General features: G+C 44.9%; 1 protein-coding gene across 1 annotated transcript; it reads right to left on the reverse strand.

Annotated features, from left to right (window-relative positions):
* Window positions 1-826: 826 nt before the first annotated feature.
* Window positions 827-25225, reverse strand: fbxw4 (F-box and WD repeat domain containing 4). The gene is made up of 9 exons (XM_029752952.1): window positions 24867-25225; window positions 23765-23860; window positions 21573-21758; window positions 21192-21324; window positions 20688-20773; window positions 10839-10904; window positions 3924-4064; window positions 1116-1257; window positions 827-1019 (listed from the first exon to the last, which is right to left on the reverse strand). Exons 1-9 carry the CDS (start codon window positions 25049-25051, stop codon window positions 888-890), a joined length of 1167 nt encoding a protein of 388 aa, XP_029608812.1. The 5' UTR covers window positions 25052-25225; the 3' UTR covers window positions 827-887.

Raw genomic sequence — 25225 nt, forward strand, 5'->3', positions numbered from 1 at the left:
GCATGGTTGTGCAATGTCTGTACGCAGCATGGCCATTCCTCTTATCTGCTACTGTGATATTAGCTAATGGACTGCCCCACCTTGCATATGATCTAATATATGCCATTAATGGCCAGCAGGGAGGATCTCCGGGAATTCACTGTGGAACCCTGCCAAATGCACACACCCCAATCCCCAAGTCACCCTCCCACCCAAGCACAACACAGAATAAACCCCCAACTATCTCTCCCCACTGACCATATGAATCCGAAGACGCATTTCTATCTACAATGAATGACACACCGCCAGGTGTACGTGGGGTTGGGATATGCTTCTAGAACTTTGATATGCCAGATGTGTGTATATTTTATATCTGTTCATCAAATGAATCCTTACATTATAAGATGTGGATTTTCTAAGCTCAAACACTTCAATCCATAAAACTGACTGATCACAGGTGTTGAGGTCAAATTAATGGAAACCCAAACACTGTGTTTCTATGTTACTGTCAGTGGCTAATATGGTTTTATCCCCTCAAAGCAAATGACAGAACCCACAGCCACTCAAAGTGTAAGGTGGAAACACCTCCCTGTGTGTTCTTCAATGGAAGACTTATCTAGGTTAGGGCTTTAGCCTGTTTGTGTGTGTCTGTGGGCCTCCAGGCCACTGGATTAGTCCTGTAACAACAGGTTATTGCATGCCCTCTAGTCCAGGATCTGTGTTGCCCTGGCAGAAGTTTATATGTTGGTATCAGTGTGGCGTATCCCCATATTTGATATTTCTTGCATGGACATTCCCAATGGTCTTTGTAGCTCAAGAGTTCCAGTTATTACAGAGAATGAAGCCATTTACTGTCAAAAACATAATTTATTGTTTTAAATCCTAACAGCTGTCTGTAGGAGTGGGTGTTATCTGCGAGGCCGGGGGCCCTGTTTGAAGTCCAGAGAGTGCAGTGCTGTGGCGAGGGCAGCGTACAGGTGAGAGGTGTTGAAACGCAGGCAGTACACTGGGCTACTCACAGCAGAGGACAGCTGGAACATCTGTGGCAAGGACAACAACAGTCATAAATGGCACTCACCCACACACATTTGATTACGCACGCACACGCACGCACGCACGCACACACACACACACACCTCTAAGCAGCGGGTTTGCCGCTTATCCCACGTCCGTATGACGCCATAGTAAGAGGAGCCACTGGCAATCATGTGATTCCCGTCCGTCTGGATGCAGTAGAGGGCACTGTCGTGAGGCTCCTCCCACTCCATGACACACTTCCTGTTGGGACAGGAGGAAATGACATCAGAGAATGTTGAGGAAAAAGTAGACATCTGTTTCATTTGCAATACAGCATTAATTTTGTTCAACTAACGTTGATGAGCTATGATAAAAGGACCACTGCAACACGGTGCAGAGTGTGACTGGATTTAGGAGAGTGTACTCTGAAGAATTTTAAAGAAGGCAAATGGATGTGTGCATGTTATGAGGAAGTTACATTTTGTATGTTGGTGTGCGTTTTGTGAGGATGCCGAAACTTCATCTGTTGTCAACGGAAAGGCGCTGGGGTGTTGGAGCGCTGGCTGGGTTTGCAGTGGGGAAGGAGGTGGTGGTAGGGGAAGTATTTTGGGGGTTCTGCCAATAGAGATCGATCATCCATTAGTGCCTCATCAATAAGTGATGCACAGGGACCGAGAGCAGACAGCAGGGCAGCAGAGATGTCTGGAGTCACTCTCACACACACACACGTATGCACATACGCAAATACACACAGGCGCACACACACAGTCTGTTCATCCTAATTTTAGCAATCCAATGAGTGCGAGCTCAATTCACTGTAATTAGCCAGGTTTCCATCCAACCAATTAATAACCTGACACACAAAAAAAAACTCACGGCAGGCCTGATGGTTAACAGCTAATTTGTTGGCAAAATTTCCTAATGCCAACTCGAAACAATACGCTAGACAAAAAATACATTCTGCGACAATTGCGGTGGAAACACTGTTATGAGCAACTATTGATACAATAACCATAATGTCAAAGAAAACATATGCTACATTGCAGCCTATAGCCCACCACGTGGAAACGCATGAAGAGTTTATAGGCAGATGAAATAAGTTATGATGAACTTCGTGGTTGTAAGTGTGTGACGAGCTTCATGCAAATTTCCAATAAATATCTAGTGTATTATTTGAATGCTGGTGACATGACGGTCGGTGCTACGCTTGGTTAACATTATCGAAAAAAAAAAAAAAGGGATCTTTCTCTTATCATATAACCTTCCCTGTTGACTTTATCAGCAAACAGTTGTCTACACTAGAAAGCATGAGCAAAAACCAGATTGGGAAAGTTTGCTATTTATCTCAACAGTTTTTGTGACAAAGCCATCGGTAAAGAAAACGCAATGGAAACACAATGAACTTCAGATTTTTATTCGCTACTTAGTTTCTAAGCGCCAAAAGTGCTTTTAATGTGCACTACATCACCACGCACAGCTTTTTATCCGCAACAAGTCAATTTGATGGAAACACCTGGTGGGAAAATGCACTTCTTTTAATGCGCATTTTAGAATATTCACATGAAAAGCAGATCGCAAATTGGATGGAAACCTAGCTAGTGTGTCCTAAAAGGTTGAGAGACACCAGATATAGACAAATATAGCTCTGATTCGACCAGACTCAAAAGGACTGTCGCCATCACAAATCTACTTTGCCTGTCTTGGCATTTGAGGTAAAGACATAAAATAATATTGAGTGTGTGTCTGAGAGAGTTTGAGCTGTGTCGGTTTCTCGGAGTGTGTTTTTCTGGGACAGTTTGAGACAAGAGTGCATGAGGTAGACTAGGCCAATTGGGCTGACTCCTCTTTCTCTCTCTTTTTCCCTCTCTGCCAAACCTATAGCCGACGTGGTGTGTGGTTAGTCGGACGAGGTGAGAATGCAACAGTTTGTGAACAAAACGCACACACACTGACCATCTCATCCAGAGAATGTCACAGCCACGACACAAAAACATAGCTAAATAAGACAATACCACATCGCACGAGAAAACTATTTGCCATGATCCAATTACAAAAAGCCACACTATAAATACAAAGAAACAACCCCAAAAAGATGATGAAATGCCCCAACACACAAAAACACAAAAACTCACATATTCAACAAGACCATGAGATGATCGATCAACCTGATAAAAGACACTACGTACATCCCAACAACACCACACAACATAAAGCCATAACAAGAGACAACACCAAGACAACACTGTATTTCAGACAGAGAACAAAGTGTGTGTGTGTTGGGCATGTGTTTTTGTCCGCTGGTCAGTTACCCTCAAGGCGTCTGCGAGACTCAAAGTCCTGCTTTCAGCGGGAACCCAAGGTCCAGACACCCTGCACCTCCTCACTGTCCCAGGGAGCCTCCTGGTGGTGCTGTGTGTGTGAATTATTGATGTCTAAAGAGGGACCCCCCTCCCAGCTCAACCCCCCAGAGCTGACAGACAATCAGCTCTTATTTGTGTTACTTGACTGACCCACGCCACCCCCACACACACACACCCAAATAAAAAGGCACCCTCCCTTCTGATAGCAGGACCCTGCTTGGTTTGTCGTAGAAATGTGCAAGGGTCCGCATCATTCAGGTACCGCCCAGATTGGACTGGGTGGGGATATACTGTGCTCTTCCTTTTTGGAAGATGGAGGGGAGGGGAATGATTGCACTGTGTTGCTAGTGCTGTTATGTGTGCTGTGTTGACTCATCGCACGTGTGTGTAGATGTGTATGATGAAGCCGTGATGCTATTCTCGTTTTGGTATGGCTCAGAACGCCTCTCTGCCAATCATAATGCTTGACCGGAGTCTACATTTTGACAATTTATACATAAATACGAACAAAATGATTGATTGACAGCTTAATATATGGACTAACTGACTGACAGACTGATGGCGTACCTGGGGCTGAGGCGAAGGTCCCAGGAGCGGATGTAGGTGTCGTAGCCACAGGTGAGCAGCTGGACAGGCGACTCATAGACTATATCCAACACACCTGCACCCCGACGGAACTCTGAACCCAGACAACACAGCAGCTCACACCTGAGAGACAGGGAGAGGGAGGATGGAGAAATAGGGAGAAAGTAAGAAGAAGAAAGATGAAGACAGAGACAGTTCAGGAGTTCTGCACCTAAGATCACAGGCATGTTACACTGTATCAATACTATAAATGCCTGCTGGCTACTGACTACTAATATGTCCAATACAGGATGTCCTTAGTGCTTCAAATGAGGATGTGCAGTTTTCACTTACGCCCCTAAGCAACCATGAATAATAAATGGAGCCCTTACTCATTGATGTAAGGTATAACTCACCTTAACCCATAGTGAGATGGATAAAACACTTTTCACCTGTCTCGGTCTTTATAGCGGTTGATCCTTGATACACCCCTAAGCTCTCTGTGTGTATCTTTATATTCCCATATACTACCCTTCTCTCTCCATCTCTATATTCCCAATCCCACTGGCTCCAGACCACCCAGAGGAGATCAAAGTCAACACCTCTCTATCTGGGAGAGGGCTCTGAGACTGATTACAAGGATCCCCCCATGCTACAACACCGGGATGGTGAGGTGTGTGTGAGAGAGAGAGAGAGAGAGAGAGAGAGAGAATGAAAGAGAGAGAAGACATCGTGGTGTATGAATGCACAAAGGATGTGTAAGGTGTGTGTATGGGCAGTACCATGCTCTTGTGATCACAGTCCTCCGTTGGCTGCCCACTCGGCGGCTCTGATTCTTGGAGAATAACTTGCCCTCCGCAGGGCGGATTATTGCAGAATAACTGTCTCTTTGTTGCGGTTTAATTCCCTCCATGACCGTGACTGTGTGTTACTCGCAGACCTTTGATACCTGCTCCCTAGCAACCATTTAAAGGAGGCCACTGGCCCTGGTGACTGCACTCCCTCCCCCTTCTCGCTCGTGCCCCCACTGCTCCAAACACCAGGGGCAGACTGGTAATCCGCAAGCCTCACCCCAGGGGGCCATCTTATTGGACGAGAGCTTTCTCAGAGCTGGGGTCTAAGCCTGGCCAATGGGGAGTCCGTGATGGGGCTCTCTCTCTGGGATACGTGTCTGTGTGGGGTACCGATCCCTCATTTTCTTTTTACTGCTAAAACCCAGAGCTTAACACATGTCGGACAAAGAACACCTATACCACTCAAGCCACACGTGAATAATTGACTCATAACTCAAATGTGTCTTATAGACAGCCCCTACACCACTCAACCGACAAGGCAATAGGCCAATCAAGTCATTATCTAAATACAATGTCTCACAGACAAACCCAATTGTGCTGATTGCACTGAAGGTCTTCGTGGCCCTCTGAAAATGTCAAACACCAAGGTGAGACGATAAAAACCCAGATCCCTGAAAGCGGTCTTCACATCTGCGTCGAGAACTTAAAGCCATAATAGCACTGTGCGGTGGATGGCGAGCAGCAGAACAGCCGGGATTCTCAAATTGTTAGGTCACAGGAAGATTACAGGACGGAGCATAACCATATAATCTGTCAGAAGTACTGTATCTGCTAGTGCGGCTGCCGCTTGCCTTTGAGCTGCGGCTTGATTGTGTGATCTGACAATCTCATGTCTGGGTCCACACCATCACATACTTGAGTCAGGTCCAAAGCATGCCTGAGTGGAAAGTTACATGGTTGAGCCTATGAAATAACCCTGACGAGTCGTTACCGTCACATACCTACCTGAGTCTGTCCGAATGTAGCCTGTCACATTCTTGAGTCTGTGAAATCACAGGGATGAGTCAATACCGTCAGATGTTAGAGTCACTGTAGAATAGCTAGGACTCCATCATACACCAGAAAGTGGTATATATATATATATATACCACTTTTATATATATATATATATACCACTTTTTTTATATATATATACCACATCATACACCAGAAAGTGGTATATATATATATATATATATATATATATATACACTGCTCAAAAAAATAAAGAGAACACTAAAATAACACATCCTAGATCTGAATGAATGAAACTTTGATGTAATGTCCTTAAAACAAGTCAAAATGAGGCTCAGTAGTGTGTGTTGCCTCCACGTGCCTGTATGACCTCCCTACAACGACTGGGCATGCTCCTGATGAGGTGGCGGATGGTCTCCTGAGGGATCTCCTCCCAGACCTGGACTAAAGCATCCGCCAACTCCTGGACAGTCTGTGGTGCAACGTGGCGTTGGTGGATGGAGCGAGACATGAAGACCCAGATGTGCTCAATTGGATTCAGGTCTGGGGAACGGGCGGGCCAGTCCATAGCATCAATGCCTTCCTCTTGCAGGAACTGCTGACACACTCCAGCCACATGAGGTCTAGCATTGTCTTGCATTAGGAGGAACCCAGGGCCAACCGCACCAGCATATGGTCTCACAAGGGGTCTGAGGATCTCATCTCGGTACCTAATGGCAGTCAGGCTACCTCTGGCGAGCACATGGAGGGCTGTGCGGCCCCCCAAAGAAATGCCACCCTACACCATGACTGACCCACCACCCAAACTGGTCATGCTGGAGGATGTTGCAGGCAGCAGAACGTTCTCCACGGCGTCTCCAGACTGTCACGTGCTCAGTGTGAATCTGCTTTCATCTGTGAAGAGCACAGGGCGCCAGTGGCGAATTTGCCAATCTTGGTGTTCTCTGGCAAATGCCAAACGTTCTGCACGGTGTTGGGCTGTAAGCACAACTCCCACCTGTGGACGTCGGGCCCTCATACCACCCTCATGGAGTCTGTTTCTGACCGTTTGAGCAGACACATGCACATTTGTGGCCTTCTGGAGGTCATTTTGCAGGGCTCTGGCAATGCTCCTCCTGCTCCTCCTTGCACAAAGGCGGAGGTAGCGGTCCTGCTGCTGGGTTGTTGCCCTCCTACGGCCTCCTCCACGTCTCCTGATGTACTGGTCTGTCTCCTGGTAGCGCCTCCATGCTCTGGACACTACGCTGACAGACACAGCAAACCTTCTTGCCACAGCTCGCATTGATGTGCCATCCTGGTTGAGCTGCACTACCTGAGCCACTTGTGTGGGTTGTAGACTCCGTCTCATGCTACCACTAGAGTGAAAGCACCGCCAGCATTCAAAACTGACCAAAACATCAGCCAGGAAGCATAGGAACTGAGAAGTGGTCTGTGGTCACCACCTGCAGAACCACTCCTTTATTGGGGGTGTCTTGCTAATTGCCTATAATTTCCACCTGTTGTCTATTCCATTTGCACAACAGCACGTGACATTTATTGTCAATCAGTGTTGCTTCCTAAGTGGACAGTTTGATTTCACAGAAGTAAGATTGACTTGGAGTTACATTGTGTTGTTTAAGTGTTCCCTTTATTTTTTTTAGCAGTATATATATATATATATATATGTATGTATGTATGTATGTATGTATGTATGTATGTATGTATGTATGTGTATATATATATAGATACGTACGTACGTACATACATACGTACGTACGTACGTATGTATATATATATATATATATATATATATATATATATATATATATATATATATATATATATATATATATATGTATATATATATATATAAAATGCTACTAGATCCATAAAAACAGGTACTATTTACTACAAGTTAGTTAATACTATTCTGTGGCTGATTTGATTGCATGTCAAAAGGCAATATGAGGGTGAGCGCTCTGGCTAGGATGAATAGTGGCTGGTGTGTGAGAGAGAAAAAACATCTGTAGCGAAAAAGGTAGTCGTACTCAAACCATGAAAAGGAAAAACCCAAGGAGGCCGAGATGCAAAAATATACTTCATTTAATCCATGCTCGAGAAAATACAAAAAGGTGAAAGTGCAAAGTGCTAAACAAAAAAAGGAGCAAATGATTGCATGTCACCAAGGGTGATGTCTACAATATGGACATGTGGGAGTTCAGAGATCAGTAAGGTGCACTTGGGAGATAGATCACATGGGCAGTATACCCCAGAGAGTGGAGAGAGGGAACTGCTGCTCTCACACCAATGTTCTGTGACCCCACTCAAACTACAGAGTAGCTAGTGCCACTGACCCAGGATGAGCCAGAATGTGGGACTTAATTAGCTGGGATATGGGGTTGACATGAGGCAAATCACATTCCCAGTAATTGAGGAAATGAACTGAAATTCGACTGAAATAAAATGTTGAATGCTCATGTTTGCCTGGGTGGAAAATCGGTTTTCAGTTAATAAATAGTGAGAATTTGAGATAAAATGAAGCCCAACACTGAATTGATTTTGGAAGGTGAGTTGACTGTTCGCCATAGGGGGGGACTGACTGACTGTTATGAGAGTAGTGACTGTCTGTGATACACAGGGAGAATTAGTTAGTCCTGATTTAAGCCTGTCTGGTCTCACTGCAGGAGTCAGGTTGGCTTTCTGGCCACACACAGTTTGTGAAAGGATCCATTAATGAATTTAAACAGGAGAAGCTAAGGGGATTCTCTCTTGGTGTGTGGGGGGGGGGGGGGGGGGGGGCTATAGAAAAGCAGTATGGGTGGGAGAGCTCTTGTAAGGTTAAGTCTGGTGTCTAAACTGGGCCTGGGGACGTCCGCGCTGGGAAACAGCCACTCCTCTGAAAGGATGTCAGACAGGTAGAGAAAGAGTCCTGCTGGGGTTTTCAGACCCTAAAACAAACAGTGGGGACTCAGGGAGCTGGGAGAACTGCTGGACACAGAACTGGGCAGGAATGTACGGGCGGAACAATGGCCACCTTTAAATGTCACACGCGTTCTCTCCAAAAACAATGCCCGTGCAATTTGTATAACAGAGCGACCTCCCAAAGCAGACATTTAACCCCCGCTTTTCAGAGCGGAATGCCAGGAATCTGCCAGGCGATTGTGGGGACCCTTTGACGGGAATCTCGGAGCGATGGTTGGGGTTCTTTGATGCTTTTTCCCTGTTTATCCATGAGCGAAGGCACCATGAAAAGTTGGGGTGCGCTCAAAAACGCCACTTGTGTGGGATCCCTCTGTATGGGTGATCATAGGCTTTGTGCCATCGAGATGAAAAAGACACAGAATTAATTGCAATGGGAGAAAAAAGAAATGTGTTAAATTAAATTAAAATCAAAGCCACAATGGGTGAATGGTCAAGGTTCCTTTGCCTCACATAAGTGGGAAGGTTCTGGTTTTGCATGGCAACTCTTAGAAGGGTCAACAAAGAGAAACTGATTTTTAATGAGCCTGTTATAGAATAACGCCACATGTGTCATAAAACAAGGTCATGCCTCATTCAGGTCACGATTTCTTGAAAAACAATTAAAAGAGTAAAATAGTTGTTTTGTGAAACTAGATGAATCACATAAAGCACACCTACCATTGTAATAGACGGAACACACTCATCCCTTTCTTCCTCCCCTAGCTTCCCTCTTTCCTCTCACCTTTTTCTCCCTTTCTCTCCATCTATATTTCTCCACCTCTTTCCCCCCCTCTTAAAGAAACTGGCAGTCCATTGACCTCAGTCACATCCTGTGCCACTATTTTCCACCATCGGATGACAAGTCATTCCTGGAATCAGCAATATGTTGTGGTTCCTGTCTTGTTCAGATCCTGAGGCACTCAGCTGCTTTACTGGCTATGTTTGGTGCTGCAGGTGTAACAGTGTCTTGGTTGTGATCTTTTCTCTCTGATGTGTCCGCTGTCAAAGGGAGTGTGGCCACACTAATGCACAGGGTTGGGTTGGGATGCTGCTGGTAGTCTTAGGTTGGGGTGGATCGTGATGGTGGTGGGTCTGGAGAGGTTGAATATGTGCTCTATGTGTGTGGTGGGGTTGCTGTGTGTGTGTGTGTGTGTGTGTGTGTGTGTGTGTGTGTGTGTGTGTGTGTGTGTATCTGTGTTTGTGTGTGCGCATGTGCATCTGAGATATAGGAAATAAGAGAAAGTTACAGATACACAGAGTGCCCCCATAACCCTCATCCTGCCGTCATCGGTGTACAGTATGTGCCCTGCCCTCTCCCAGACCACTTTTTGTACCTCAGCTGATTACCAGACAGGAAGTCACAATGGGGGACACAGATCAGCCAGGCCACTTGTTCCAATCATCATACTACAGCAAAGACATCTGATTTTTCAGGACTGGGACTTAAAATATTTACTCCTAAACTGAGAAAAAAAACACAAACCACACTACCTGAATACTATACTACATGTACATACTACACAAGGACATGTTGTTCATGTTTTCTAGCAAGAACGAGCTCTGCTCTGCTACACTGTGTCAATATATTTTCGGAACACCTGCAACGCACAAATAACTTCCCCTCCCTTCTCCCCTTCCTCCCTTCCCCCGTTTCCCCAGCTCAAATGTCCATGTCATTTGGAGCAGGAAGCGCCTTTCTCTGTCCGGCCCGGGACGTGTCAGAAGGTTTAATTCGGCAGGTAAAGCTGGGAATTACAGCGGCCTGTCAGGGCTGTATCAGGTTTAAGCTTGGGCTTTCAGTGCCAGGAATTCTCCCAGCCCCCCTTTGAACTTCTCAAAGCAAAGGCTTTTAGACGGAATGATGAAACAACAACTATCATTACAGCCAGGTTCCACTTTCACTGCAGTGATCAGTTATACTGACAGATGGGCTAGGATGGGAGGTCTTGGAATACTTGGGTTGGTAAGAAGTGGGTTGGTAGGAATACTACTGGTGGACGATGAAGGGCTCAACTCTAAATTTCTATACTGTATAGGAATGTAGTTAAGATGCTTGGTCATAGTGTACTGTTGTTTGTGGGTTGTGTGTGTGTGTAGTAAGTGGTGTGTAAAGTCTGTGTGAATCAGTGGAGTGTGTATCTGTGTTTGTGTGTGTTGTGTAGTTAGTTACCTTTCAACATCCCAGATCCGCAGAGGAGAGAAGTTCGCACAACAGGCCGTGCCGGTCACGAAGGAGCTGTGGAGGAGACAACAGAGGAACGTTTAGGAAAACTGGGAATACTGAGACACCTCAAAGGACAAAGCTAAAGCGTGACACCCTCAACAGTCTCCGGTCAGAGACACACGTTTATTGTTTCAGCGGTGAGAGAGAAAAGAGGAGAAACTAAAACACTCCTTTGATTAGACTGACAGGTCGGAAGTAGTGGCCTAGGTATGCATGGGAGGGACAGGGGTGAAAGGAGAGGAGAGGAGGGGTGTAGTAGGGTCTGTGTGTAGAGGGTGGTGTGGGCCAAAGGGGAGAGGGGCAGTAGGGGGGCTTCTGTTAGCTCTGCCCAGGTCTGAGGCTTTGGGCCTCCTGCTGGTTTGACTGACAGGGGAAGGTCCAACACCCTGGGGCACAACCACCATTTGATTTTCTTTTTACTTTCTTTTGTACCACTTATTCATTTACTATTTTTCCGTTTTACTTCACAGTTTCCGCATCAACTGCTTTCGCATACAATCTCAAGAAAGCACGGCAGATCTCAAATGAAAAACGGTGGGATAGAATAGCCAGAGAGAAGGACAGAGAAGTAGACAGATAACTGTGTTGAAGCAGTGGTGGGTGGTTTGGTTGGCGTTTCTTCCTCTGGCGGCTGGGTGGGTTGGCAATGGGGTAAGGGTGGCGTGGAGGCGCTTTGGCGTTGAGACAGGGGTAACGAGGGGCGTGAGCGGGGCACGGGAGGGTGTACTGAGGCACAGGGGCAGCTGTCAGGCCCGTTAAGCGGAGAGGCCCGTTAGCGAAGCCCCTGTTAATTAGTGTTGGGTAAACTCATTTGGTCCAATCAGGGCGGCGGGCCCTCAGCGAGTATGACCTCTGAACCCTGGTGACACAAGATACAATAGGGTTAAGGTCACACTCGCTGCCTGGCCCTTATTACTCTCCATTACTCACATTACTCATCCCTCACTGGGCTCTGCTCTGCTGGGGGAGGAAGGGGGGTACACAGCACAGACATACAATGAACCGGTTCTGTCCCCCCGAGCACTGGCCTGATCTAGGGTCAGATCACTCACTGATATTATAGCTGCTAAGGTCAAAGCCTCTCTCGCCTGATGTGGGACAGGTGCCCCCTCCCTAAAACCCCTCTCCCCCCAATCACGGCAGGGTAGCCTAGTGGTTAGAGCGTTGGACTAGTAACCAAAAGGTTGCAAGTTCAAATCCCTGAGCTGACAAGGTACAAATCTGTCGTTCTGCCCCTGAACAGGCAGTTAACCCACTGTTCCTAGGCCATCATTGAAAATAAGAATTTGTTCTTCACTGACTTGCCTAGTTAAATAAAGGTCAAATAAAATCACCTCCCTGAGATGCTACTACCACCCCCATCCTGAAATCACCCCCATCTCTGTAACCCCCCCAACCTTCTCCCTCTACTTCCCAGTCCACTCCTCATTATAAGGACATGCTGGGCCTCTGCTGCCGTTTGGGTAACCTCATCAGCTGGCTGCATTATCTAAGGGGCTGTGTGGCAGGGTCACACAAACTAACTCAGCCCCCATTGGGAACACACACAATCACAGACAAGCGCACACACAGACAGAAACACGCACGCACACTGAGCCCCCGCTGGGAGAAGAGCCCAACAGTACCAACATTGTTAGCTCCAAATCAACAAGCTGACCGCACAGGGCGCTCCACGCTTTCCCAAGACCACCGCAAACGCTCCACTTCTGTTAACCCATCCCCATTCTCAGCCCAAAAATCACTTCTCGTTTCCTAACAAAGAGGTGAACAACAGCCTGGTCTAGGAATCTAGTCTAACAAATGACATGTTATGATAATTTTTTCTCAGTTAATAGGGGATTCTCCAATTGTTTTCCTTAGAAATTTAAAAAGTTACCTATTTGAACCTGCTTGGAGTCATACTACAGTAAATCAAGTCCAAAAGTCAAACACATAGAAAGTAAATTTAGTGGCAAACACCAGAAAGTAAATGTATGGACTTAGGAAGCAGAATTTGACTCAGTGTTCTAATGATATGTCCGTTCTACAGCCTGTGGGTTAGTGGTGTACTTTGGTGTCGGGCTGCACATTCTAAGCCACCAGTTTGGCTTTAGCATTTGGCTTGCATCACTAGGTACTACAAAAGGATACAATTTCCATGTGTAGGACTTTCAGCTTACTACCTAAACAGCTGTACTACACCAAATGGAACAACTACACTCCAGTCTTGCAACGTTTATTCTTCTGAGAAACAAGGGTAACAGATACACACTGTCAGTTGAATTTCTCCTTGGCACTATCGCAGCTTATGGCAAAATAGAAAAGTGAAGCGTATTGCAAAATACAAAAAAGTGAAGCTTATTGTTTAAAATGGGATATGTGGCTATCTGACATCAAAATAAAATGTTACATTTGACCTGACTCCAATTCTTTCGCCATTGCCAAAGATTGGCACCACTTTCGTGAAATTCAAAGAATCCCACACAAACCTATCGCATGAACAACAATACTCCAAACAAAACAAGTCAGTCACCATTTATCTAAACTAAACCCCAGCCAATTACAGAAGAATAGGCTAAATAGCAGAGATGAACATAGACCATGCAAGCGCTGGGAATGTAGAGGCATGGCGATGGACTCCAGGGGCGATTTAGCTATGCCCTCTGCCCCCCTTCTCCTCCCCCTCCCCCCCTCTAGGCAAAAAGAGGTTGTTAATTTGTTGCGCTTGACCCCCGGCTTTGTGCTCGCCGTGTATCTAGTTTGTAAAAAGTGCTTTTATCTGCTCTCTAAATATGTCTGAGCTCAAAGGGTTATGATGCTTTTATATCAGCCGGGAGGGGGACAATGGCAGGGGCTCGCCAAGACCCCCCCCCCAATACCCCACCCCCTTGGCCCTTTTGGCTTCTGTTTGTGTCCCCTCTGTCTGAGGTCACCAGGACAGCACCAGGACATTCCACACATAGCCCCTCTGCGCTGCTCTGCTCAGCCGGCTGGAACGGAACAGAACAGCCCGCCACCATGTATTGAAAACACCATCCGGTCTCGCTATACTAACGGCTATCCTCCAACTAACAACAGCTCAACATTAAAGTTCAGATGACGCCGATTATGAGTCTAGTGGATTTCTAGAATGGATTACAACAATAGACTATGCCATTTAGCAGACTCTTTTGTCCAAAGCGACTTACAGTCATCGTGCATGCATACATTTTACGTACGGGTGGTCCCAGAAATCGAACCAACTATGCTATGCTCTACCAGCTGAGGACCAATAGACAGACACAAATGAGGATTCATTCATTGTGGTATGTGTCAGCTCAGCTCCGGTTCCCTTGAATGATCAGAGACCTTGTCACTCATCTTCTTCTCACTCAGAAAGATGAAAGGAGCGACAGTCATTAGGATACTGGATTATAGAACCAACATCCATTCAATTGACCATTGAACCATGTCGGCAAATTGATGTCTGTGTGCAAAGAAACAAAACAAACATCAATGCTTTCAACAAACAATCAATTCAACCTAGACCATCGACGAGAAGAGGGATATTTCAATGTTGATAGAACACAATTCATTCAATAACAGAATCTGATATACCAACCCATGTTGACTGGGCAGTTGTATGATTAACCCAATTTATGCCATGATGTCGATCACGAGTAGTGTTGTTTCCATTCTGTACATTGAACAGCAGGCCTAGTCTCTCAGGTAGAGCAAGTGAACCCGAGGAACACCTGTATGAGGTGGTGTGTAATGAAAGGCCTGTGTGAGTTGTGTACGTGTGTGTTTGTCAGGTATGTCTGAGGTGCTAGTATGTGTATGTGTCTGTAAAATGAATTTGAGCAGTGTGTGCGCACGTGTGTGTGTATGAGGTGTGCACATGGGTATGTGTTTGAAGTAGCTTAGGAGTGCCTGTGTGTAAATTTGAGGTACCGTGTGGGTGTCAGGTGTGTGTGTGTGTGTGTGTGTGTGTGTGTGTGTGTGTGTGTGTGTGTGTGTGTGTGTGTGTGTGTGTGTGTGTAATGAGTGGTTCAGAGGAGCTGTGATTATTCTTGCCTCCTGCAGTGCGGGTCCTCCGGCTCTGTGGGCCCCAGAGAAAGCGCCCTGTATTTAGCGTGTGGGAACGCACATTCTGCCCCTTATCGCTGCATTGTTGCAGCCTCTCTCTTTTCTTCTCTTTTTTTAACTAATTGAATTCTTGACTCCTGAGCCACAGGCCCAGCCTGTGAGAGACGAAAGAGAAAGACATGAATTTCAGCCTTTTTCTTGCGGTTGAGTGGGGCAGAGCAGTGGGGGTAAAATCAGAGGTGGGGGGGGGGGCTGGAGGGGGCGTCTCCCAGTACTTTGATACTAGAGGTCAGAGGTCAGCCTCCCTCCATGGTGAGAAAGTGGCGAATCGGGGCGGTTTATCCAACAATCATTTTCTTTGGAAACGTTCAAAGGCATTGCCCCTGCAACATCTTTGTAGTTGTGCTTGAGGAATTCTAAACAAAACAAACCCAGGAAAAGCGCCCCTTTCTCACCTCTCCTCAGGGTGGCTTCTCCCTCCAGTGGCTTCCAGCCCCCTCCCCTTTACGAGTGGTCCGTATAACCCCCCCTCCATCCCCCCCAATCTTGCCTACATACATTGTGTAACTGCATTTTGGCACTGAGAAATGGATTGATCTCATAGGCTCTTTGACACCGAGCGTCAAACCCTAATTGGTTCTTTGGAGTGGTCTGTTATTGGCTATTCCGTTCTGCTAACCCTGTAACACATGCACACAGGTGATACTCTGGGTGTGTGAGTGACAGCTTTTGTGGCGAATCTCTTATGGAAATACAGTTGGGTCATTCTCACGAAACAAACATTTGAGCCAAAAATTCTCAGGTGTCATTTTAAATGATTAAAAAAATGTATATATCTTGGATCACTGAGATTAGGATCTGTACTTATCTATTTCATAATTATTACTATGTTTTTTTGATAAGATATTAAGCATTCTACCACCATTTCCACAAAATTCTCATTACTGCAACAGTCCAAAAAAGAAATCAATTCATCATCTTTTTAACATTGCTCCCCTAATGAAAAGGCCTGAGTTAATTATAACACTGAAAATGCACATATTTAAAATTGTATCATAAAATTATTATAAAATTTAAGACTTTTTCCCAATTTGAGCTTTTTAGCCATTTTGGTAATGAGAAGGCCAAGCAGGGTAAAGGGGGGTGTTTGAGAATAAGAACCTCATTCTGAAGGCATATAAGCGAATGAATTAACTTAACTTCTACTACTCCTCTAGATGATGCATCACGGGTGAATAAAACTTTATTTAAAAACTGATTGGAGTTTTTACAGGAACTTGAAAAAGTGTCACGTTAATGAGACATGTCCACAGACTCTGTGTTTGTACGTAATAAATAGTATAGTTTAATGTAAACTTCAACTAAAATAACATTTTTTGGATTTATGGGTAAACTATAGCAACATAGATTATGTTTCATGAGAATCACGCACTTATCTGATTAACACCAGAGTTCCAGCCAATCAATTTATCAAATTGCATTTGTATGGCTGCAGTTTTTCAAAGAGCCTATATTTGTAACAAAGAGTCAGACTTAAACCCTCAAAAAAACACAGAGGTAACAACGGCAAGAATTCCCTAGGAGGGGGAAACCTTGCTTTCATTACATTGTTCCTAGACCATTTCCTTACTCTTCCTACAGAGCAGCAATACAGCAGCAATAAATAGTATCATCACTCAATAAAACAACATATGGTACGAAATCCAATCAGTCGTGACTCCATGCTCTCTCCCATCGAACAGTGTGATCTGCCACGACAGCTCCAGCGCTCCTCAACCTGTCCGGTCTTGTTGGCCCAAGCCTATTTGCAGGAAACACCTCAGTCAACTACTAACCACCTGCCCGCTTCTTTATAATTCAAAGAAACTGTACCAAGAGTGGAAAGAGAGGGTGAGAAAGGGAGAGAGGAAGAGAGAAAGACAGAGATAGAGACATGGTGGGAGAGTGGAAAAGCCCGTATTTGGACCCATGTCCACCCTCATGCTCTCTCACTAATACTGCAAGTCCTCATATCTAATGTGTAGTCTTGGTACAGTGTTGGGGAGTAAGTCTGTCCCTGTCAGAGTCAAGTCTAAGACTGGATTCGACCCCTCTTACTCAATTGCTAGTCAATGACAGAAAACCTCTAGGACATGGATCCAACAGAGCCCAGTCCTATTCCAGTAACCATGTGCCATATTTAAAAAGATTTAAAATAATAATAAATAGTGGGTTAACTGCCTTGTTCAGGGGCAGAACGACAGATTTTTACCTTGTCAGCTCGGGGATTCAATCCAGCAACCTTTCGGTTACTGGCCCAACGCTCTAACCACTAGGCTACCTGCCTCCCCAGGTAGCCTATATGAGGTGGGCCTCTGGACAGATACAGTATCACAGAGTGTGGTGTGGAAAGACATTCGATTGAAAAAAGCATGAAAGAAAGGACCAGATCTACTGCTGGGATCAATCTCGCTCAACGTAGGCAGGGACCAACACGGAGTCACATCAGCATTGGCATTTCAACGCAGGGGTCCCGCGAGATTTTTTTGTAGAATGACTGTGAGAAGATCATTTCTGGTAGAAGGACATTCTACTCCAAAATGAATGACACCATCTGAAATATAATTTTCCCTTTAAAAGCATTATAATTTGTAGCCCAAATGATGCAACATAGCGGCTTTAAATCGATAGGCTGGAGCATGGTGTTGCCCATCTGCATTTGTCTCCGACTGAACATTTTAGAGGGTCTTCTCTTGGCTGAAGCGACAAAATGTTGCTGTTTTAAAGTTCATTTCCTGCAATTCTACACATTTTCCCATGGGGCGGGAGAGAACATTTTAAAGTTCTAAAGAGCGACTGCCTTTAAAAACAACTTCTCTTTTTGAAAACAGCCTATGTGGCATCGATATGAGTCCGAATTTACTACAAAGTGTAAATAAAATCATTTTGATCATAAAGTCAGTCTCGTCCAAAACGGCGATTTGCGAAATGATAGGAACAAAATGGTGCGTCATGGAATGAAGGGTACCGTAGCCGTTTTCCTTGGTTTGGGTTTATTTCAATCCTGCCCACAGCTTGCAGCACACAAGTAATCATCACTTCGGAGTGCAGCTGCACACGACCTGATCGTAATGCCCATGGTCAAAAAGATGTATAGATTTTTTTATCATACCACCACTGCTAAATTAATATAGGGCAACACTGCCATTGGGTAATATCAGTATAGTTGTGGTAGTACCGACCACAAAAGTGGATATGGTTAGCAGGGATTCAATTGGGCAGGGTCCCGCCGAGCCTGAGACCCGGCACCTACAGTACGATCAAAATGAGAGCCAGGCAAAACTGAGACCCGGTACCTACAGTACGATTAAAATGAGAGCCAGGCAAAGCTGAGACCCGGTACCTACAGTACGATTAAAATGAGAGCCAGGCAAAACTGAGAGCCGGTACCTACAGTACGATCAAAATGAGAGCCAGGCAAAGCTGAGAGCCGGTACCTACAGTACGATCAAAATGAGAGCCAGACAAAGCTGAGAGCCGGTACCTACAGTACGATCAAAATGAGAGCCAGGCAAAGCTGAGAGCCGGTACCTACAGTACGATCAAAATGAGAGCCAGACAAAACTGAGAGCCGGTACCTACAGTACGATCAAAATGAGAGCCAGGCAAAGCTGAGAGCCGGTACCTACAGTACGATCAAAATGAGAGCCTGGCAAAGCTGAGACCCGGTACCTTTTGGTTATTTGAATTATCTAATGAAAAATTGTTGACCCCATTTAATTTTCCACAGCTAACAACAAAAGTAAGCAACAGCAAAATCAGACAACACCAAAGTAAAATAGTTTACCTATTCAATTGTTCAGCCTGTCGCATACTATGCAAAAAAAATATATTCCTCTTGAGGCGCATTCAAATTGCAAGTGCCGCACTCAATGACAGCATAACAGATATTGTTATTTGTGGCTTAGTTGGTACAGCATGGTGCGTGCGACGCCAGGGTTGTGGGTTCGATTCCCATATGAGACCAGCACGAAAATGTATGCACTCACTAGTGTAAGTGGTTCTGGATAAGAGCGTCTGCTACATGACTCAAATATAACATTTAGAAAAGCAACCCTAAAGTTGTAGCTACAGTACGGTACCAACACTACAGTTAGCAATAGCATGGCAGGCCCCCGCTCTACTCTTTGGATTCCTTGAGCGTGAAGCAGGGACAATTACATTTAAAACACAAGGAGCCCCCTTCCCCCCCACCCACCAAATCAAAAACATGCTGCTTCCACCATTTTGCTCCCTGTCGCTTTCAACTGTCATTTAAAACAAGATCAAACTAAAACTTTCAATGCCCCTAACTGACCCTTAATGGGTAAACGATAGCGCCTGTGTCATGCGACACAGTTGGTAGAGTGGAAAGGTCTACCATAAAGAGCTAGGTTATTAGATTGATTTTGAGCCATTTCCTTATTAACAAGACCTGTGTCATGCAATCATTTTAAATGAATTGGCGGTGCCATCACATGTAATATTTCACAAAGCACTGACTAAGCGATGACATCTCTCTCCTTGTATCCTCCTAGCTCCAGGAGTGATGAGGTTCCAAGGGGATAGGTGGGCTTATAGGTTTGTCAGCGAGTCGACACCTCAGTTCCAGGGGTCTATTAATTAACCAGGTCATTGGTCAGTGTGTGGAAGGAGCAGGTTCATTATGAGGGGGCAGCAGGCTGAGGCACGGCTGCTATTTCAGCCAGCAAATTGGAGAATTAATGATGTGAATAATCGCCCCATACTCTCAGATCTAAAGTTCTGGCTGAGCAGACAGGGCCACCGGGGCTCAACGTGAACGTGTGTGTCTGTGTGAGAGTAATATATACTGAAGGAGTGTGTGTGACAGAGCGAGCGAGTGAGTTCATACTGTCTGTGGCTGTGTGTGTTTCTACAATAAAAGTGTGCGTGTGAAGTTGAGTTTATACTGAATGAATGTATGGCCGGGGTCAACGAGCAGAAACAGCCAGTCTCACTACAGTTTCAGTCTTCCAGGTCTACCTGAAAAAATTCCAGTCAATTCATGGAAATGTAATGCATGAACAATCCACCCAGAAGATGATGGTGTCTCTGATTGCCTGAATTGAAGAGAGTTGACCAGGGACCTGTCAGCCGAGGAGAGCTGCCCTTTGTTGCTGTGACTCATAGTGTTTCCACTCTGCTGCGGCGCTAAGGCCAGTTTGATGGATCAGCTGCCTGCCGGTCTGGGGCAGGTGGTGAAGCAGGGATACTGTTACAGCCTTGTGCGTCTGTGTGTCATTAAGGGTGTCCCAGTGTGTGTGTTCGCTCGCTTGTGTGTGTGTACGTATGTGCGCGTGTGCTTTCTTTCGTGTGTGTGAGCATCATTACGTGTGTGGGTGTGTAGCAACATGGCTGAGCAATCAAAGGGCCTATGAAGACGCTTTGCCTTGATATCCTGTTTTTTCCACCTCTCTCGATCCCTCTTTCACTGTTCCCCAGACCACCTGAGGGAAATAAATATTGTCCTATTCAGTAACAGAGGACAATGAACCCACCACTCAGGTTAATCTAGCCCCAACCTCAACTCTCACCCAAACCGGTGGCTGACACCTGTTTTCATGCCAATGGCAAAACTGAAGTCAGGGTGTCGTACTGACTGATGGGGGTTGTCCGGGGGGTCAGGACTCTACCTTTTGTGCACTCATGTATGATGTTAGTGTAGCTGTTTGACTGTTTTGGGACATTCTAGGCATGTACATTACGTACCTCTGTGTGGGACTAATAGCCACAGACCACACCCTGTCGTTCATAGGGATCGTGTCTCTGGGGCAGTTGGAAGAAAAAGTCCAAATCTAAAAGGAAACATTAAGAAAATACTAACATTAAAACCATAGTTGTCTGTGGTTGACAGTACACCCTAATACGCAACAGAGGCTGCATACCCACAGGCAAGCCAATTCTGAGATTTTCCCACTAATTGGTCTTTTGACCAATCACATCAGATCTTGTTCAGAGCTGATTGGTCAAAAGATCAATTAGTCAAAAAAAGATCAGAATTGGGCTGCCTGTGTAAATGCAGCCAGGGTGGAACACACAGTGTGTAAATTTAGCCAGGGTGGAACACACAGAGTTAATGATTTCAATTTATTCGCCAAGCTTGCATTTGACACACACTTTGGTTGCCACCCAATGTGAAACTACAGTGGAGCTCTATGTCAGCCAGTATCATCTAAACAAACTGACACATTGGGTGCTATTAGTGTGTCTCACCCGGGCTGTTCTGTCTCTGGAGCCGCTGACGATCAGTCCTCCTCTGCAGTCCAGGCAATTCACCTCCTGGTTGTGACCTGAGTACTCCATAGAGAAGCCATTCCTCCTGTGGTGCACCAGGATCTTACCATCACTGAAAGAGGCAGATAATAGTTCACTATAACAGACATGAGTACATTAAATGGAATATGATATCTTTGACTGAGAGTGTGCTTCTATGGCCGTGGGTCTGCAGTAGTGATGATGCTTCTATGACCTTTAGTTGAAGCACATACACAGTAAGAATGGCAAGTGAGTATTGAAGCAACATGATAGACTGAACTTCAACTACTGATATTATTCCTTTCAGGAGTTTGAGTCAAGGTGATTACTGCTGATTACCTCCCTCCACTAACGAGGTGTGTGTCAGTCACAGCAAATCGACACACGTCTTCCAGGTGTCCTGAGAACAGAGCCATGGGGCTGCGCTGGAGCTTCCCCGTGTCCGGCCTCAGATGGTACGCTCCGATGTCTGCAGCCTGAGACAGATACAGCACATCCCCGTCTAGCTGTATCCATGGCAACAAGCTGTAGGGGGAACACACAATCAAATAATGGAAAATACTCTGACATACAGTACTAGTCAAAAGTTTGGACACACCTACTCATTCCAGGATTTTTTCTTTATTTTTACTGTTTTCTACATTATAGAATAGTGAAGAAATCAAAACTATGAAATAACACATATGAAATCATGTAGTAACCAAAAAAGTGTTAAACAAATCAAAATACATTTTATATTTGAGATTCTTCAAAGTAGCCAGCCTTTGCCTTGATGATAGCTTTGCACACTCTTGGCATTCTCTCAACCAGCTTCATGAGGTAGTCACCTGGAATGCATTTCAATTAACAGGTGTCCCTTGTTAAAAGTTAATTTGTGGAATTTCTTCTTAATGCGTTTGAGCCAATCAGTTGTGTTGTGACAAGGTAGGGATGGTATACAGAAGATAGCCTTATTTGGTAAAAGACCAAGTCCATATGGAAAGAACAGCTCAAATAAGCAAAGAGAATCGACAGTCCATCATTACTATAAGACATGAAGGTCAGTCAATGTGGAAAATTTCAAGAACTTTGAAAGTTTCTTCAAGCGTAGTCACAAAAACCATCAAGCGCTATGATGAAACTGGATTTCATGAGGACTGCCACAGGAAAGAAAGACCCAGAGTTACCTCTGCTGCAGAGGATAAGTTCATTAGAGTTAACTGCACCTCAGATTGCAGCCCAAATAAATGCTTCACAGAGTTCAAGTAACAGACACATCTCAACATCCTGTTCAGAGGAGACTGCGTGAATCAGGACTTCATGGTCGAATTGCTGTAAAGAAACTACTTCTAAAGAACACCAATAAGAAGAAAAAACTTGCTTGGGCCAAGAAACACCAGCAATGTACGTTAGACCAGTGGAAATCTCTCCTTTGGTCTGATGAGTCCAAATTTGAGATTTTTGGTTCAAACCGCTGTGTCTTTGTATGACGCAGTAGGTGAACGGATGATCTCTGCATGTGTGGTTCCCACCGTGAGGCATGGAGGAGGAGGTGTGATGGTGCTTTGCTGGTGACACTATCCGTGATGTATTTAGAATTCAAGGCACACTTAACCAGCATGGCTACCACAGCATTCTGCAGCGATACGTCATCCATCCAGTTTGCGCTTAGTGGGACAATGACCCAACACACCTCCAGGCTGTGTAAGGGCTATTTGACCAAGAAGGAGAGTGATGGAGTGCTGCATCAGATGACCTGGCCTCCACAATCACCCTGAACTCAACCCAATTGAGATGGTTTGGGATGAGTTGGTCCGCAGAGTGAAGGAAAAGCTGCCAACAAGTGCTCAGCATATGTGGGAACTCCTTCAAGACTGTTGGAAAAGCATTCCAGGTGAAGCTGGTTGAGAGAATGTCAAGAGTGTGCAAAGCTGTCATCAAGGCAAAGGGTGGCTACTTTGAAGAATCTCAAATACAAAATATATTTTGACACTTTTTTGATTACTATATGATTCCATATGCGTTATTTCATAGTTTTAATGTCTTCACTATTATTGTACAATTTAGAAAATAGTAAAAATAAAGAAAAGCCCTTGAATGAGTAGGTGTGTCCAAACTTTTGACTGGTACTACATGTTTTTCTACATCTCACTTCAGACTTCACAGATTGAGGTGGCACAATGACTAAAATGAGAGCATGATCCTCTCTAGTTGAAACCTTGTGAATGGTAATCTAGGGATAGACTGTAAGCTAACCATTGACTCTCTGGATAGTGCTTACTGCTACTCCTAATGAGCTTTTCAGCCCCAACATCTAGAACTATAAGCTATTCAGCAACCATTTTCCAATGTTTAATACCTTTTACTTGTATACAGCTTCATAAAAAAAACTAACAATAACTCTCCAGGACCTCTTTTGCAACTTTTTCTCCCTAAACTTTCACCTGCCAATCCCTGTCGTGTGTTCAGTGGCGCAAGAGATGAGATGGATTAGGGAAACTCCTGAACCTACACTGTGGTGCCATGATGCCAAAACTCACAAACACACTCACTTAATCCTCCATTTGAGCATGACTTCCTTTCTGCAGATCCCATGGCACCAGTTCTGAGATACCTTCACTCTGTCCTTCAGCGGGATGTGGGGATACCTGTAACATGGATAGTGAGGTGATAACACAATTATAACCCCTGAGGAACACCACATAAATAAAACCTCCGAACGGACAATGCACACAAACATTGCCCAAAAGGCATAGAATTACAGCATTGCGTGCTGTATATTAGCAGATTTGATGTGAATATCACAAGGAATAGCAGGAGGCCTCAAATAGACCCATATTGTCATACTTGAACCCAACACTGTCGTCCAGAACATTAGCATATGTGTTCACATGTGTTCAGGAGGCCTGTGCCAGAGGGGGTGGATGTGGGCTGGAGGAAACAGCCTGCTTCTCTCACAGAGCTGTGGGATGTGGTGTCCTGTAGCGCTCAGCAGGATTACCAAGTTTATTTACACTGCTGTTAGGCTGCATCTCAAAGGAGACCCATGGTTTGATAAGAGTGGCTGTCACTGTGGCATAAGTAGCTGTGCTGGGGAAGGCGGCAGTGATGCCAGAATGGCTCAGGTCCAATTCACAATGTTAGGTTCTCTAGACCAGTGTTTCTAGACCAGTCAGTCAGACTCAGGGCTTCCACAGCAGCAAGTGGGAAATAGGCTATATATATATATATTTCATACAATGAATGTATCCTGAAAAACAGTGTCGTCATGTCAACATAACTGCAGTCATTGGCCGAGGATATTCTCAGGATTATGTAGCAGCATGACTGTGTGCAATAAGGAATGTGTTATTATGCAGGAACAATTTATTTGTAAACGCCGTTCAGATATCTATAGCAAGTAACCACGAGGCTTTCTGTATGCGTTTTTACAAGACGTAAACGTTTTCTTTGGGCACCATGCTGAAACATAGCCCATTCAGTACATGCTACAGCGTTGCATAATTTTGCATCAAGAAGGATAGCGGTGTGAATGGCAACAACTGTAGCAAGCCGCGTGGAAGTAGATGTAAACAACTCTTGGGAAGTCATGATGTTCATCGTGAAACAACCACTGTACCCTACTTACTGTACGAATAAAACAATATATCTTACACATCTGCCCCTTGTCGTGTAATTCCAGTGTTTATGAACTCTTTTGCTATCTTCCTCCATACGGCGTCACGATTTGCAAAATGGTAAATTGTTTTACAAACTTGAGAAAGGCGACTCAAAGACTTGTATTCCAAATATGACATAATGTGGTAGAGCACAACCTCTGGTAACTGGAATAAGAACATTTTAAGTCTCTTTTCCGTTTCTGTATTGCCCTGTATCTTTCTCTAGGTGTATTGCCTCTTCTATGGTAGTTCTTAAAAAAAGGGTTTAATAGCGTTAAACAGTAATCCATGTTCTTAGAGCGCGTGAAAAGAGAAGATACAGGAAGCCATTCCAAAACAGCGACAAAAGATCAC

This window comes from Salmo trutta, chromosome 5 (genome assembly GCF_901001165.1).
Source record: "Salmo trutta chromosome 5, fSalTru1.1, whole genome shotgun sequence".
NCBI classification, from domain to species: domain Eukaryota; kingdom Metazoa; phylum Chordata; class Actinopteri; order Salmoniformes; family Salmonidae; genus Salmo; species Salmo trutta.